The sequence below is a fragment of the Garra rufa genome, chromosome 2, assembly GCF_049309525.1.
Source record: "Garra rufa chromosome 2, GarRuf1.0, whole genome shotgun sequence".
NCBI lineage: Eukaryota > Metazoa > Chordata > Actinopteri > Cypriniformes > Cyprinidae > Garra > Garra rufa.
This window is the reverse complement of record NC_133362.1, coordinates 65,008,094-65,026,354: the sequence shown is the minus strand read 5'-3', so window position 1 is coordinate 65,026,354 and position 18,261 is coordinate 65,008,094. Positions and strand designations below refer to the sequence as shown.

Sequence of the window (18,261 nt, the reverse complement as noted above, 5' to 3'; positions counted from 1 at the left end):
ATGGAGACACTCATATGAGGAGTTTTAAACAGCTAATTTGTCATTCAGAGAAATTTTTATTTCTGAACATGAATCATTTAGAGAGGACCAAACCTCTGTGGCCTCATAATTGGCTAAGGCCAGACCATTTCTTTCCATAGGTTTGCAAATGAAGTTTCAGGTCTCTTTTATATGTGAAACTCTTCTCACACTGAAGACATTTGAATGGTTTCTCTCCAGTATGAATCCTCATGTGAGTCCTAAGGTTTCCTTTAACAGTGAAACTCTTCCCACACTGAGGACAAGCAAAAGGTTTCTCTCCGGTGTGAGCTCGCAAGTAGGGTTGGGTCGATAGACGATGCCATCGTCCATCGCCGATGGCCAATAGACATCACGATGCTGAGCCGGCATCGCGATCCTCCGCCCCGCCCCCGCCGCAGCAGCAACCCGCTCACGAGAAAACACACACTTAATCCCTATATAGCCAAATGAAATGCATGCTTTCAATTCCTGCATCTTTACTTATTTTATTATTATTATTATGAGGAAATAATAACAAGGAAGTTGTTAGTGATCACAATACAAATTACAGTGAACTCCTAACGAATTACACGAAAGTTCGTTTACATTAATAAATGAGGCATACAAAAACAGCAGAAAAAAATCAAATTAATTTTAATTAAATTAGATTAAATAAACTACACCAAATATGCCCTTTTCATGGTTTTACCATAATGAACAGAGCTTGGAACAAAAACAAGATTATATCTTTTTTTCCATCGAAATACGAATGTACAATACAAAGCCTAGTATACATTATAAATAACACTTTATAATTCAAATACATTGGGAATATGGAAACACTTGGATTTGTGCCGAAAAACAGAGGTGCGTGAGCCCAACGCGCTATTTTTAGTTTCGCTTTGTTTTAGTTTCTTAACTTTATATATTTGTTTCATTTCTGTTCTGTTAAATACCTCTACATTTAAATCATTCGTTTTGGAGTCAAGGTAACTAACTTATAGCTATGTTTATAGAGTTTATAATGTTAATACATAATATTTCGCTTGATTTGGTATTATTTCTGATATTACCCTTTCTCTCTAAACATTCTGCTGCTCAGTAAATGCGTTTGGAGAGAGTGGGTTAAGCAGTAAGCAAACAAGAGAGCGTTATTGAAAATAAAAAAGCTGACTGGTCGAAAATATGTTAAGGACCAACAGACATCCTCCAAATGCATCTATATAAACCCGCGCTTGCTCTTGTCTCGTCTGCACGCACGCACTGTCATGATCTAATGCACTTGCTAATGCCGGATCTTTGAAAACAAATACCGGAATGCAAAAATCCAAAATCGGACATTTCCAGAACAGGATCGGGCTCAAATTAAGCACTGGTGGAACACGGTAGGCTACAATTAATTAATTCGTTATGAATAAATTATTTAACAACAACCATCCCTCACCCCCGCCCCCCGCAGACGATGCCATCGTCCATCGCGATGTTTCACATTAGACATCGTACGATGGCAAATTGGTCGACATCGCCCAACCCTACTCGCAAGTGAACCTCGAGGACGGCGTTGTGTGAGCAAGTTCTTCCACAGTGGAGGCACATGCAAGCATTTTCCCAATGTGAGATTTGACATGATTCCTAAGCAAATTCTTGTCTGTGAAACTCTCTCCACACTGCTGACATCTAAAACAGTTCTCTCTTAAATGCATCTTCATGTGTTTACTAAGGGTAATTTTACACCTGAAACTATGTCCACACTGACCACAAATATACGGTTTCTCTCCTGTGTGGATTCTCATGTGATTCTTAAAGCTGTCTTTGCGTGAGAAGCTCTTTCCACACTGTTGGCAGGTGAACGGACTCTCTCCAGAATGACATCGCACATGAGTATTTAGGTTTCCTTTATGTATAAAACCCTGTCCGCAGTGAGGGCAAGTGTAAGGCCTCTCTCCAGTGTGAGTTCTCGTGTGGACTGTAAGGCCTTCTTTTTTAGAGAATGTTTTTCCACACTGTTGGCAGATGTAAGGCTTCTCTCCAGTGTGAATTTTCATGTGGATGTTAAGGGTTCGAGTTTGGTCAAACGTCTTGCCACACTCTTGGCAAGTGAAACCCTTTTTAGTTCCATTCTTTCGAACTCTTTTTCGTGAGGAAGACTTTTTAGTCTGTGAGCAAGCAGAAGTTTCTCCAGTTATGAAATCGTCATGTTCCTCATAGTAATATTTATTCTCCATTTTATTCAGTTCTTCACTCTCCTCTTTCAGCCCCATCAGGTCTGAGGGAAAAAGAGTCAAATACAAGTTAACACCAGTTTCATGGCACAAAACAGCTGGTTTCTGCACCGACTAAGTCAGATCGAGCTTTATTGCCAAGTATTTTTGCTCAGCTCTTTTTCAGCTAAATGCTGGGTTTTTTTCTTTGTAAAAGAATCAAAGAATACTGAAAAAATAATGGTACACAACTGTTTTTAACACTGACGAAGTCTGAAATGTGTCTTAAACAGCAAATCAGCATATTGATTCTGGAATGATCTGGAGACTGGAATAATAATGTAAATTCAGCTTTGCCATTATAAATTACATTTTACATTTTTTTTTCAAATAAAAAATGTTATTACAAATGGTTAAAATATTTCATAATATTACTGTTCTTATTCAGTAATTCAGCCTTGGTGACTTTACAAGTCTTACTGATCCCAATGTTGTTGTTTTTTAGAAGTCATCAATACTGCTTTACATTTAATCAAAAACACAGAAAAAAACTATGATACAGCAAAATTTTATTACAATATTCCTGTGATACAAAGCTGAATTTTCATCAGCTGTTACTCCAATCGTAAGTAGCCTAATTTTTCATTAGAATTATAAATATTTTTGGATATTTATGTGATTATTTTTTTCAGGATTCTTTGAAGAATAAAAAGTTAAAAAGAACAGCATTTAGTCAAAATATAAATCTTTTCTAACAATATAAATTTATGCTATCATGTTTTATTCATTCAATATATCCTTGGTGAATGAAAGCATTAACTTCTTTCAAATAAAGAAAGAATAAAAATTTACTGACTCCAAAATTTTGAACATATTAGATATGTAATATTGTTCGAAAAAAACTCTCAGGTTTCGAAAAATTTTAAGCAACACAACTGTTTCCAGCACTGATAATAAAGCAGTATATTCCGTATATATATATATATATATATATATATATATATATATATATATTATATATATATATATATATATATATATATCAAAGACAATAAAGGCTTGTAATTCAATTCCATTTAAAAGTTTTATTTAGATATTTCAAATAAAGCCTAAAACATCATGGCTTTCAACTATTAAAGCTAAAAAAAATGTTCTCATGCAAATACATCAGTTGACCACAAATTTGTTAATAAAATATAAAAAGTAAAGATAATGTATTAATATAAAAAAGTAACATTTAATAATGACTCAAAGCAAAATGATCATTAACTACTGAAAGTAAAAGTAAAACTAATGAGATTGATTTCTCTCCTACTAATTAACCAGTAGGGGTGGATATACATATACAGTACATGCCAGACCAGTATGTGTAAATCTGCCAGAGATATTCTGCATGACTGTGTATAGCAGATGATTGAATAAAATGATTCTCATGTGCAGTGCAATGATATGGTTCATTTCCAGGGTGGATCCTCTCATGTATTTTCAGATCTGATGACTGACTAAATCTCTTGTTGCAGTGTGAACACTTATAAGGTCTCTATCCATTGTGGATCCTCTCATGTGTTTTCAAAAGAACTGACTGACTAAATCTCTTGTTGCAGTGTGAACACTCATAAGGTTTCTCTCTAGTGTGGATCTTCTCATGTATTTTCAGATATGATGATTGATTAAATCTCTTGTTGCAGTGTGAACACTCATAAGGTTTCTCTCCAGTGTGGATCCTCTCATGTATTTTCAGATATGATGATTGATTAAATCTCTTGTTGCAGTGTGAACACTCATAAGGTTTCTCTCCAGTGTGGATCATCTCATGTGTTTTCAAATGTACTGACTGATAAAATCTCTTGTTGCAGTGTGAACACTAGGGATGCTCATATTGACCGTTTAACCGTTAACCGCCAGTAAGAATTTTAACCGATTATTACTATCAGTTAAACGGTTTAATTTTTTTTTTTTTTTTTTTTACGTTTGCTCCATGGTGAAAGAAAAAATGTATTACTCACGGGCGCGTGTCCGTGCAGTACGGCTGTTCAGACATATTTTGCTGAGTAAGCACCTGCTTTACCTTTTCTTAGTTTATGTTACTGATGTAGTAGCCTATGCAACACGATGGCAATGGCAATATTGGGTTATCAAAGAGTGAATCCATAAATAAATGTAACATTATTTAATTTCTAAATTAATTATAGTCTAAAGAGTGCGCGCTCTCCTTACTATCACTGGAAAGTTGTCACTCATACATTACTGCAGTTCATCTCACAAAGTTAATAAAAAGTAATAAAATAACCTTTACACTGTACAATTAATCTCTTATTTTCATCATGTCTACACTTTCTTGTTTTAATGAGAGAGTTCGCAGAGGTGTAGAAGCAGAACAGAAACCGGCACTTTGAGTGGTGAGTGGATCGTAACATAGCCGCCTCTGATTGGCCACAGCGATAATGTAATCAACAGAAATGTCTGTGATTGGCTATTGAACGCTCTGAAAACACGTTTCTCCACATATGACCAGTGGATGAAAAGACCCGCCCGAACCGCAAATTGAAAGGATCTTTGTGAAGTGTTTTTGTCGCGGATCTAAAGAGTTAACAGGCAACGTCCCAGTCTATCCGTGTAGCATGTCCACAGGTTAAAAACTAGGTACACTGAGGTATAGGCTGGCCTGCTATATGTTTTTATGTCCGACGAGAAGAATAAGACCGGTACCTTTCTTCAAAGCGCATAGAAGGATTCAGTGTGTTTTAGTTTTGTCATATTAATTAGGTAGTTATTTAATTTATACACATTTAGTATAGGCCTATTTATATTATTATTATTTTTTTCATTCTGATTTTCTCTGTTCTCAGAAGCGCTGCTGATGCGTGATAATTTGAGTAACGTTATATGTGAATGCAGTTTTTGTTGTTGCTCTGTATGCTGCTGTTTGCACATTAAAATAAAACATTTGCTTGTATTTTTTATGTATATCATCACAGATACTTGTGCATTCTATTTTTATTTTAAACGAATTTATTATTCTAATTTTATCAGTTAACGGTTAATGTTCGGATAACGAGCAGCGGTTGTCGGTCAGGAGAATTAACCGAAATGAGCATCCCTAGTGAACACTCATAAGGTTTCTCTCCAGTGTGGATCATCTCATGTGTTTTCAAATGTACTGACTGATTAAATCTCTTGTTGCAGTGTGAACACTCATAAGGTTTTTCTCCTTTGTGGACCCTCTCATGTCTTTTCATATATTCTGACTGACTAAATCTCCTGTTGCAGTGTGAACACTTATAAGGTTTCTCTCCAGTGTGGATCCTCTCATGTATTTTCAGACATGCTGACCGACTAAACCTCTTGTTGCAGTGTGAACACTTATAAGGTTTCTCTCCAGTGTGGATCCTCTCATGTGTCTTCAAATGTACTGACTGACTAAATATCTTGTTGCAGTGTGAACACTCATAAGGTTTCTCTCTAGCGTGGATCCTCTCATGTATTTTCAGGTCTCCTGACTTACTGAATATCTTGTTACACTGTGAACATTCATAAGTGTGGATCCTCTTATGCAGTTTTAAATAAGTTACTGAAGTAGAAATTTTTTCACACTTTGAACACATGGATTCTCTCACACCAGTATTTATATTCTCATATACTTGCAAACTTTGTAGACGGCAAAAACTCTTTCCACACAAATGGCACGAATGTGGCTTCACCTTTGTGTGAACTTTCAAGTGATTCCTCAGACCTGAAGCCGCTAAATACACTTTACCACATTGATCACATGGATGCTTCTCTCTAGTGTGGATGTTCATGTGCTCCTTAAAGCTTGATGAGCGTGAAAAACTCTTCCCACATTGATCACAAGTAAATGGTTTTTCTTCAGTATGAATTTTCATGTGGCGCTCAAGATCTGTTTTTCTTGTGAAACTTTTTCCACACTGAGTGCAGGTGGAACATTTCTCTGCTCTTCTTTTCTTTAAATCTTTCTGTTTGGCTTGAGAGCAACTCAAAGGTCTTTCTCCAGTTTTAAAATGATTTTTCTCCTCAACTTGACTTGATTCTTCATTCTCCTCTTTTTCTTTAATCAACTCTGAAATACAAGTAAGAAGGGTTCATTTTCAGTAAACTGTTATAAGCTGAAAAACATGAAAAACTAACATTTGAGAGTAGTGCCAATAAGTCCTACAGATGGTGGCGCCAGAAGCAGATTTGGTAGAAATGGTGTGTGGGATATCAATAACAAAGATAATTTAAAGGGGCATATGACGCGGTTTCCTTTGGAGTGTTACAAGCTGTTTGTGCATTAGATAAGATTTGTGAAGCTGCAAAGCCTAAAGTCTCAAAACCAAAGAGATATATATTATAAAAGTTGAAGGTCCCATATTGTCAAAATCTAAATTTTCTGGCTTTTTTCATGATAACTGAGGTCTAGGGGCTATGTAACTACCATATAAGTTTCAAAACAGTCAATCCACAGTAAACTGCACACAGCTTGCTTAAAGTAGCTGTTCCTTTTCACAAGACGCAGTGACTTCTGTAAAAATGTGACGTCTGATCTACTCAGTCACCACCTTTAGTCACCACCCCGAATACCAACCACCGTCCCACCCTCCTTTTGTCAAACCCCGACAACATTGCGTCCATTTCATTGCTAAGCAGCATCAACACAAAAACAAATATGAAAACCCTGTTCAGTCGATAGATGTCAAAACTACATCATTGCACAGGCTTTCGAACAACGTAAATATAAGAGACCAGTGTTACGTCAACTTCAGCCTCTTTCACACAGCCATTCCGGAAAATACACGGATAATGTGTTCTAGAATCCTGCGCAGGACTGTTTTCTTTATCCCGCTCCCGTCGCTCCTGCTGAATTTCTGACCATTACCGCCCGCTCCCGCAACGTGTGTTACACTCTCGCAATATGTATTTCCACTCCCGCCTGCACCCGCAAAACTCTTTGAATTTATTCCCGCACGATAAGAGATGCATTGATTTTGTGTCTTCTCCCGTCCCACAGGGAAAAAAAAGAATTTGTATTGCTATTATTCAAGAGATTCATGTTTGTTTCTTTCCTTGGCCTGCAGGTATTCTGACACACTGTTAGGGAAGATGAAGAGTAGCCTGGGCTACCGTGCATTTCTTTAGACTTCAAGTACTTAGATTTTGGCTATTGAAGTATTCCATAGGCTTGAATGGTCCTGGTGTAAATGTGCAGAAAGCATGTCTGAAAGTAGCTAGCCTATGAGAACACAGAAAGACAAAACACACAATACATTTGAATATAATTTCATTTTTTATTAAAAATGTTGTACCATCACACGGCACATAAAAATAGACTGCTTTGCAAAAAAATACAATGATAAACTACATGAAAACAGCAGTTTTGCAATTATTTGGTCGCCGCTCGTACCACCAGCGGTCCGCAGGATCCAACAACCAAGCCCGTGGCTGCATCGCGGGGCCGCAGGCCCTCTCGCGTAGCCGCTGCTTACACTCCAAGGCGCCAGATCACGCCATCTCCACCACCCTTCCAGGCGTCAGGCATCTTCCCCAGCGTCCTCTTATGCTACAGCCCTCTCCTCGGCCACAGCCAAGGGAAAATGGACCATAGCTGGGCTACGCAAGACGCTTGCGAGCTCCGGCGTCGTCCTCCCACGCCGTTCCTCCAAAGCGGATCTCCTCGGCCTCTACGCATCTCTCCAACCAAAGGAGAAATCAAAGTCCACCCCTCCCTCCAGGGCCTCACTAAGACCGCCCACAGGGCTCCCTACTCTACGCCAGGACGCAGCAAAAGCCATCAGAGCTTGGGCCACGCCCCGAACGCCGCAGTCGCCAGCCAATGCCCTCCTTCTCGATCTTCCAAGCGGAAGCTTGCTGCTCATGCCGGCGGAGAACAGGCCATCGCCTTTACAAGCCGCCGCGGTAGCACGAACTCGCCCACACCGGCGGCTAATTCCCGTCCGCAGCTTTTGCCCCACCATTCTCTTAACTCCATTCCCCTCCCATGGCCCGCAGCACCCCCATCCAATCATAGCACGAGCATTCCCCTGCTCATGGCACAAGCACCGGTGCCCCCCATACCCCCTCTCTTCTCTTCTTTATTTTTCTCCGCCCCAGGAGCCGTCCCTAGCGCAAGCCCACCTCTAATCTCGCAGACTCCGAATGCCCGCCATTCTCCCTCTCTTTCCTCCTCTTTTTTCCGTCCCAGGAGACGGCCGCAGCGCAGACTTACCTCCACTTACAGTCCCGGTATAGGGTTGGGTCGATAGACGATGCCATCGTCCATCGCCGATGGCCAATAAACATCACGATGCTGAGCCGGCATCGCGATCCTCCGCCCCGCCCCCGCAGCGCCCCGCCCCGCAGCGCCCCGCCCCGCCCCCGCAGCGCCCCGCCCCGCCCCCGCCGCAGCAGCAACCCGCTCACGAAAAACACACACTTAATCACTTTAAAGCCAAATGAAATGCATGCTTTCAATTTCTGCATCTTTACTTATTTTATTATTATTATTATTATGAGGAAATAATAACAAGGAAGTTGTTAGTGATCACAATACAAATTACAGTGAACTCCTAACAAATTACATGAAAGTTTGTTTACATTAATAAATGAGGCATACAAAAACAGCAGAAAAAAATCTAAATAATTTGAATTAAATTAGATTAAATAAACTACACCAAATATGCCCTTTTCATGGTTTTACCATAATGAATGCTTGGAACAAAAACAAGAGAATATATTTTTTTCCATCGAAATACGAATGTACAATACAAAGCCTAGTATACATTATAAATAACACTTTATCATTCAAATACATTGGGAATATGGAAACACTTGGATTTGTGCCGAAAAACAGAGGTGCGTGAGCCCAACGCCCTATTAGTTTCGCTTTGTTTTAGTTTCTTAACTTTATATATTTTGTTTCATTTCTGTTCTGTTTTAAATACCTCTACATTTAAATCATTCGTTTTGGGTCAGGCGTCAGGGTAACTAACTTATAGCTATGTTTACAGTGTTTATAATGTTAATACATAATATTTCGCTTGATTTGGTATTATTTCTGATATTACCCTTTCTCTCTAAACATTCTGCTGCTCAGTAAATGCGTTTGGAGAGAGTGGGTTAAGCAGTAAGCAAACACTGAGAGCGTTATTGAACTTAAAAAAGCTGACTGGTCGAAAATATGTTAAGGACCAACACAAATGCATCTATATTATAAACTCGCGCTTGCTCTTGTCTCGTCTGCACGCACGCACTGTCCCGATCTAATGCACTTGTTAATGCCGGATCTTTAAAAACAAATACCGGAACGCAAAAATCCAAAATCGGACATTTTCCAGAACAGGATCAGGCTCAAATTAAGCACTGGTGGACACGGTAGGCTACAATTAATTAATTCGTTATGAATACATTATTTAACAACAACCATCCCTCACCCTCGCCCCCCGTAGACGATGCCATCGTCCATCGCGATGTTTCACATTAGACATCGTACGATGCCAAATTGGTCGCCATCGCCCAACCCTATCCCGGTAGCCACCTTTCCTCCTCCTCAGACCCGCTTTTCCTTCTCATTAGCCTCAGCCACGCCCCTTCCAGCATCTCCAAATGCTCTAGCGCAGGAACCTCCCCTGGAACCCAACTCCATCAGAACCCAGATTCTGGCAGAAATTCAGATCGCTGGCACCAGAGGCGGACCCGACCCCAACCCCAGTTCCTCCTTATTCAGAACTGATATTCCCGTAAACCACCCTCTGAGACCCGTCCTCGAAGCCTCCATCAATTCCATTCTCCAAACTGTCTCCCCTAGGGCTCTCCAATCTTACCTTGCAACATGGAAATGTTTTAAACATTTTCCCCTCTGCCTATAGTTTGCCTTTGCCTGATTTTTCCCTGCTTATTTATTTCTCATCTCAACTCCAATAAAAACCTCCAAGCCAGCTCCATTAAAGGATACCTAAGCGGAATCCAGTTTTTCCACAAACTGTTATATGGCTCACCTTCATCCCATATAACCAATTCGCAGACCTCCCTTAACATCAAAGGTATCCAAAAAAAAACCCAGCCCAACCGCCCAGACCATAAGACTACAAATGCGACCTGCTTTAGGGCAGGCTTCACAAAAGGTTTTCATACTTTCATTAAGTCATACAACATACTCTACCTTGTCAAAAAGCCGGTCCTGGATAGCCTTCAAACAAATAACGTGCATGTGAAACGACGGTAGGCTAAATTATTTACGACAGCGGCAATGGACAATTCCCCTTCCAACCTGTAGCATTGAGTGCTGAGGGAAAAGTTACTTAGTGTTGCTTTAACTTTTACACTGTTTATTATATGTAAGTGCGAACTCATGAAATTGCTGTGGAGGAAGAGAATGTTGCTGATTGACTGCGGTCCCAATCCCGTGCGTCTCTCTTCCAGTTTGCGCCGACAGACACTAAAGGCCCGCTCTGAAGGCGCACTGGATGCGGGAATACTAAAGGTGAAACGTGCCAGCTTTGATAGCGCTCTTTGTTGAACTTCCACCATTGAAGCACGCTAGAGCCCTGCACGGGCCTTAAATCTAAGCCCTAGCCCGGCCCTGGCCCGAGACGCACAGGCTGTAGCCCGGCCTTTGTCCGACAGCTTATCAAAATTTTTGGCCCGAGTCCGACCCGAAGCCAATCTTTATTTCCGCCAAACAGCTTATACTGTTACAGCGATTAAAATAGACCAGATTTGTATTTAATAGAAAGTTTGTTTTTTCGTTTCGTTTTTTTTTTACCAGAACAATTTAGAGAAATGTTTGGAGTTTTTTGATTGTTTGTTTTTTAAATGTAAGTTTTAGTTTTGTGACATCGATATCCAGGCGGTATGTGGTCCACAGTGAGTTCACTCAATTTAACATATACTTGTTTGGCCTTTCAAATACAAAAACAACTAGAAATCAGTGTTTTAAGTTATATTTACAACACTGTTCTGGAACAGTGAAATGCAAATATTCGAGTGTGTAATGCGCATTTTACGGAGGACTGTTTCCTGGGAGAGCACCTCACAATGCCAGATGTTCACAAAGGGTTAGGGCTATAAAGTGGGCCAATCACAATGTTGCATTAACAGTCTGTGCTTATGACTGATGGCCTCTAAGTACATTTTCATATTTAAAGAATTCAGTACTGGAAACATTTCAGGAATGTCGAAGTCGTCATCTGATTCGTTGAATTAGATCGGATGTCCAGGAGACGTGAGTGTTGCGTTTATTTTTCGGTCCGCTGGGAAACAAAGCGCAGACTGATTTACTCTGTGCTTTGCTAAAATGTGCTTATACAGATGCCATTGTTGTTATACACATTTAGGATGCTCACAAACAAATTACTGACTTACTGCTTGTTCTCCCTCTACTTATTTAACTTTCAATGCTGGTTATTTCAGTGACTGACTGTTGCATGCCCGTCTGTTGTTGTGGGGGCATTTCCACGCACCGAAACGTGACGCTGAACGAAACGAACTGTGATTGGTTGTTTGACATGTCTGTCAAACGGCCTTATGGGCGGGCCTTGGCCAATCAAAGCAAAGTAAGGCAGGCTGCAGCCTGCGGTGGACATCCCACCCTGCCCACATCCATGTGTGACGTCAGACACCACGCCAACGTCAATGCGTCATCGTGTGACTCCCCTCCCCATCGGTAGCCTTAAAGCGGTGCATTTCAAAATACTTCACGAAATTTATCCATGTAAAGTAGCTCTTTCTAAATTCATGGACATTGATAATACCTGCATGAGAAAGACTTGTGTCATTTTGCAAGGCAAATATTATAATCATAAACAGAAATTTGCTAAATGCATACCAAAATGTAAATTATTTTTAACAGAAATAGAAGTTTTTAAAAAGTATTTAAAACAAATGAATACATTTGTTGTTACATTTCACAGAGAACTTTTTTTCTGGTTATGCTCCCACAATATAATTTTTGTATATGTAAAGGAAGAAAATTTGAACGATTGTTTAGTTGTTTCTAGGTTTTAATTTAGTTTTTGTTTATTTATTTACTTTTCATTTATAAGTTTTTTTTTCTCTCTATGGTATTAGTTTCCCCTCTTAATACATATTGTATTACTGTATACAGATTAAGCTTGTATTTTGTCTATCTGGATTTTTATTTATTTTTTTTCTATTTTTGTAATGACCAATTATTCTATAATAAAAAAAAAAAAAGAATCCCGATGTTACATGTGCAAGAATGGCGGAAGTATGTTGTATCGGGGATGTAAACAAAACAGTTTGCATTAAATAATACAAATTACAACTAATTACATTTGAACAGCCGGTAAAACGCTTGCTTTGGTTGGGTAATTGGTAGGGCTGCACGATTAACCTTTATCGCATCGATATTGAGGTTTTAACTCCCGCGATAACCTAACCTCTGGAGGCTGAGGTTTTTCCCCGCCTCTGACATTTGAATGACAAACCTATAAGCCAATCAAAATGGTCGAATCTTGCGTTCCTGGCTTGCTGGCCAATCAGAAATGGCAATGGAAACAAGGTTGTATGCAATGCACCGGCTTTCTGTCAGCAGCAAAACAGCCAATTCATAGTTTTACATTACATCATATCTGTCCCAAATCTTTGTAAATGTTCATAAAGACTTGACCCTGGGCTGGAAGATTAAGGATTGTGCATTTAAGCGAAACGTTTTTATTTCTGTAGCTCTAATAAAGTCTGTATGCTTCATATAGAGATATAATTTATGTTTTAGCCTTTTCTTCAGGCCGCGGAAGCATGGCAGTTACGCACTTTATTTCACAATGCCTTCCTTGTTCTTATTTGATTTAAATAACTGATCAACAAAAATATGTATTAAAAATTACGATAAAAATTATACAAAATGAAATTCGTTTAAGAAAGGATTTCCCACAAATAAAAACGTACGAAATTGTCAAAAAAGTGTGTCTGACCCTCCCCAATTCTCCCGCGGTATTGCCGTCCAATTCATACCACGTCCTTTATGACATTTAAAGTTACACAAACTTCTTTCGTAATAAACAAATTAAACAAACAAAACACAAACAAATAATATTTAAACGATGTAAAACAGAAAAAAAAAATCTTAAATGGCTACAATATATATCGCTCTTCCTCTTTTCGTTTGATCTGCTGTTTAAACTAATCTTTGCTGCTTTTTTGATCATTCTTGAAGTAAACATTTGCCCGTTTGGTGATTAAATAAACTGTTTTAGACTTCCCCTTGAACTACACGCGACGCGTCCTGTCTGTCTTTGGTGTGTGTGTGTGTGTGTGTGTGATACCTGCGAGTTGTCCGCGCAACGCAGCGCTGCACTTTTGCCTGGTTTCATTAAGGGTGGGTGAAAAATGGATTCTCCGATGCATCGCAATCCTCTTTTCAACGAGCTTGTGTTTTTGCCCCGCATATGGGACGTGTGTGTGCTAGAGACGCAGCGGGCTTCAATGCATAGAATTTGCACTATGTGACACGTGCGCATTGTTTGACAGTGTGTGCTTCCACCCGCAGTGTTTTACTTTAGATATGCCTTCATTTCTGCCGTTTGTAATGCAGTACTATTAGATGCACAAAACTCGCGCACTGACAGACTTTCAGTTTCTCTTTGTGTTTGTTCGTCCTAAAAAGCTCGATTGCGGATGCGGTTAGATGCACTTGCATTTTCGAATACTTTTATACAAAAGTGATGTAAACACAACCAGTTATGTTTTCAGAGCAGGACAAAACATCTGATATATCGAAATAGATCGGTGCATTCATTGAAGCCTGTTAAAGCAGCCACTGTCATATGTTACTGTCTATGGTTTTAAAAAGTAGCCTGCTTATGTAAAAAAAAAAAAAGTAAATTCTGCACGAAATTAATTTAATATAAAATCTAATTAAATTGAATCTTAATTTTAATATAAACAAAAAGCATCGAAACTGCAATTTTACATATTGTTAAAATGTAAAGATTCCCACCCCTTTACAATTTGTAACATCAACTAAGATTTATGAAAGCTATATAATAGAAGTGTTGTTCCTTGTTAGAGTGTGTTCATTTCAACATTTACTGATATATTGTTAAATTTTGAAGTTTATTTTGTTAACATTAATGAACTATGAAATAACTTTAATGATCAATATATAATTAATATTTTTTATTAATTTACAAAGTATGGTTTAATACTTTTTTTTAAACTAGTAGAGCACTATTTTAGTTGCCTTTCAGTATCCATTTTCAAAAACTATTAGTTAATTATTCGGTATCGGCCAGTGTGGTCCAACCTAGCTATCAGTATCGGTAAAAACCAATAGAGGTCGAGCTCTAGTTTATTTAACCCTCTGTTTTGTAAAAGTAACAACATATTTTATTCAGAATTTTAGTTTTATGCACTTAAAAGTATCAAACGCAAAAACCGAAAATCGCATCGCAATCGCAATATTTGTCAGAAAAACCGCAATTAGGTTTTTTCTCAAAATCGTGCAGTCCTGGTAATTGGTAATAAAACATTTAAACCTTACCCTATTTGTTTGTGTAATGACATAAACTCACGTTTATTATAATCGATTTTGACATAGCTTAGACAAGATCAGATTAGACGGACAATTAAGTTTTGTTATTGTAAATGTAACACTTAGCATATTTTCATTTTCATCTAATTCTCTAAAGATATGTCCACAAATGTGAACATTGCTAATCATATTATCGCTATTTTAATATATGTTAATACTATTTAATATGTTGGATGTGTGACGTGTTTGAACATGGGCGTGGCCTGTGGCGTCACACTTGGATGTAGGCGTTGTTGGATGTCCACCGCAGGCTGCAGCGAGACGCTACTCATCAAAGCTGCCATGAATTCCAGACATTCAGCCATCAGTCTGAAGGTGTGGCTACACAAGACTACTATGCGCCAAGAAATGGTATCACAACACACACTTAAGTTATTCGGCCAATCACAAAGCACAGATAGCTGGCCAATCAGAGAACACCTCGGTTTCCATCAACAACGTGTTTTGTAAAAATCAAAGCGTTTCAAAAAGGGAGGGCAGAGAAGAGCATCAATAATGTTCATATTATTGAACATTAAAATAACATGTTTTTTAAACCTCAAACTGCATAAACACATTGCATCACAACAAATTCACAAAATAATGCACTTTTTAGCATCATCATAGGATGCTTAAAAGTGCATAAAAAGTCAATCATAAAATTACTACTGTTTTGAATTTAGAAGCACAGTTACTGAAAAATATTACGTCTATTGCTTGGTAAGACACATTTGACAACGAAGCACTGAACTTGAGTTAGGAGACATGCAAAAATTACTTTCATTAACATTAGTGACATGAAAATCTAATTGTCATATAGAAAATGTATATATTCTACTCTTACTATATGTACCATTATCAACTGACCAACAACTTAATTGATTATAATTGACGTGCGATTCAGTCACAAAGTGAAGAAAAGTTTGGCGTTTTGAGACTTTTCTTACTATATACACACAAAAAAAGTTTCTTGATGAAGTGTTGTTTTAAAATAGTTATTTTATCATTTCAAAATATAAAGGAAGTCAAAATGAATGACTAATGAGTCAATAAGTGCGCCTCTGCTGCCATCTACTGGTTATTTTACATAAATGTTTTTAATTACAAAAACATTATTTTGATATATATTGTGTTTGGTCCCATTAAAAATATAATTTAAACTGGATTTTAGAGCTATAAAGTGCTGGAAATAGACGTATGAAATACTTAAAAGTCATTGAAAAGTGCTTGAATTTCTCTCCTAAAATGTTGTACGAACTAATGTTGGACTATTTCTGCCGCACCACTATGACTACAGTTAACACTACTGTTCCAGCATCAGCCTTGTTTGATCTGTTCATAAAAGAATTGAGTAACACTTTCTTTGAAACACGTATTTATAATGCATTTTAAGGGTATGCTTAGTGCAATAAATAGGATGCATAATGCATTATAAAAAAAAAAACTTATAGTATGTTGTATCATCTCAAGAGTATAAATAAGAACTGTTTTAATGTATTATAATATTTGCTTATTTGTGGTTATAGCTTTTAAGGCTATGATTATCTCCTCATAGTAATAACGTATTATAAGTCTCAGTCTTAGACAGTTTTTGAGTACTAACTCTGCAACTGCATGTCAGCTAGCAGTAATTATTATTAGTATTATGCTAAATATATTCAAACACTGTATTTTGAAGGTTCCCCAAAAGACAAACTGATATGTAACTTTGCAAATATGTGAATCTACTACCTAGCCTCACCTTAATCCAAGTTTACTAATAATCTAAAGAGTGTTAGTTGACATGTAGTTGCAAAGTTGCTCCCAGTCAATATATATATATGATATATTCCATTTAATTGTGTCAGTATTATTAAAGCTTTGAAAGCCTGCTGTACCACAAACAATCATTAAAGATGAAATGAAGATTAAAAACCAACCTTCTTTTTCTTCATGTTTTATTCTCAAAGGTTCTGGTTCCTCTTGTTTTATTCTCAAAGGTTCTGGTTCCTGTTTTATTATCAAAGGTTGTGGTTCCTCTTGGCTTATTGTCAAATGTTCTGGTTCCTGTTTTATTATCAAAGGTTGTGGTTCCTCTTGGCTTATTATCAAAGGTTCTGGTTCATCTTGTCTTGTTGTCAAAGGTTCTAGTTCCTGTTTTATTCTCCAGTTTTCTAGTTCACTCGTGTTCTCCTCACTCTCCACTTTAATAAACATCTTCAGCATATCTCAGTTCAGCTCATACTTCTCCAGATATTCCTGCTTGCTTCCAAACCTAGTCACAGCTGTGAGGATGAGGATATTACAGGTATTTACTGACTGGATTCAAAAACGTTATTTTTCTTTTTACAGAAACTTCATTTCTCACAGGCTGAACTAAAACCGAATCACAACAAAACAACAGAGAGTGCAGTGAAACTAATCTTCTTCTTCTTAGGTTTAATGGTGTTTGTCAAACAGAAGTGTGTGTGTTAGTGCCACCCGCTGGACTGGAGTGAGAAGTAGGGATGGGCGATACCACTTATTTTGTTTTCGATACGATACCGATATTTTTAAGGCCAGTATCATCGATATCGATACCGATACGATACTTCTGAACTTAATTTTTAAATTATTACATTTATTAAATTAATAAGAGTAAAATATGTAATTATGCCCTTTTTTTATAACCTTTTACACTTTATATTTGAAATGCATTTTAACATTTAATATGCAACTAATTAAATTTTATTTTCTACACGTGGTTAAAATATGTTTACTTTAGTGGTAACTACAAAACCTATAGTTGAAAATACTTGGTTTCATAAGGGGCTGCCAGTGACAGGCTGTTGCACACATAAAATACAACATTTTTATTCTGCTAGTGTATAATTTATATTAACATTACTACAAAACATGATCAATGAACTTTAAGTGTTAATTTAAAGAAATGTAATTGCACTTGTGAAATGCAAATTATGTAAGCTTCAGTTTCAGTTTGTTTATTGAGAAATAGCTCAAACTTTTTTTTATTTTCTGTCCTCTGATAAGCATTGTACAGGGCTGTCGTTCCCAAAAGCATCAGTGATTTCTTATGATACTTTTAGGAAACACAGCCCTGTTTGAATGCACTGTCTAAAGGGAGTGAATGCTCTCTGTGATTGATTGGTTCTGTCTTGCATCATTTGCGTGCGTTCAGATGAGTAGGAAAAGTGTTCTATCGTGAACAGTTATTCTCTAACAAAGGTTATGCATCCAATTCAATGCACATTGTACTCCTGGCTTTTTGTTAAATAAACAAAATCACTGGTAAATAAAACACACCTTAGTATCGTTATTTTCAATTTGAGTATCGATACTTTCGATACTCGCATCAGTATCGATATATCGATACTTTAGGATCGATATGCACATCCCTAGTGAGAAGCGCCGAAAGGAGGGAAAATATTACGGGGAAATGACTTTGTGTGTCTACCCTACAAGGTGACATATTTTTATTTATTTATTTATTTTAAAGCCGATCTGCACAAATAAATGAAAATGACTTCAAATTAAGACTCGCATCATTGCATTTGA

The 18,261-nt window shown here is 37.7% G+C and overlaps 1 protein-coding gene across 1 annotated transcript in view; it reads right to left on the bottom strand.

Moving 5' to 3' along the window:
* Window positions 1-16,923, bottom strand: part of LOC141326043 (uncharacterized) — a 19,397-nt gene extending 2,474 nt beyond the window's left edge. Inside the window, exons 1-3 of the mRNA XM_073834747.1 lie at window positions 16,647-16,923; window positions 5,339-6,279; window positions 1,626-2,003 (exon numbers count right to left, since the gene is read on the bottom strand). Of these exons, the coding sequence (XP_073690848.1) occupies window positions 1,626-2,003; window positions 5,339-6,279; window positions 16,647-16,923 (1,596 nt within the window). The remainder of the gene's footprint in view (window positions 1-1,625; window positions 2,004-5,338; window positions 6,280-16,646) is intronic.
* Window positions 16,924-18,261: the final 1,338 nt, after the last annotated feature.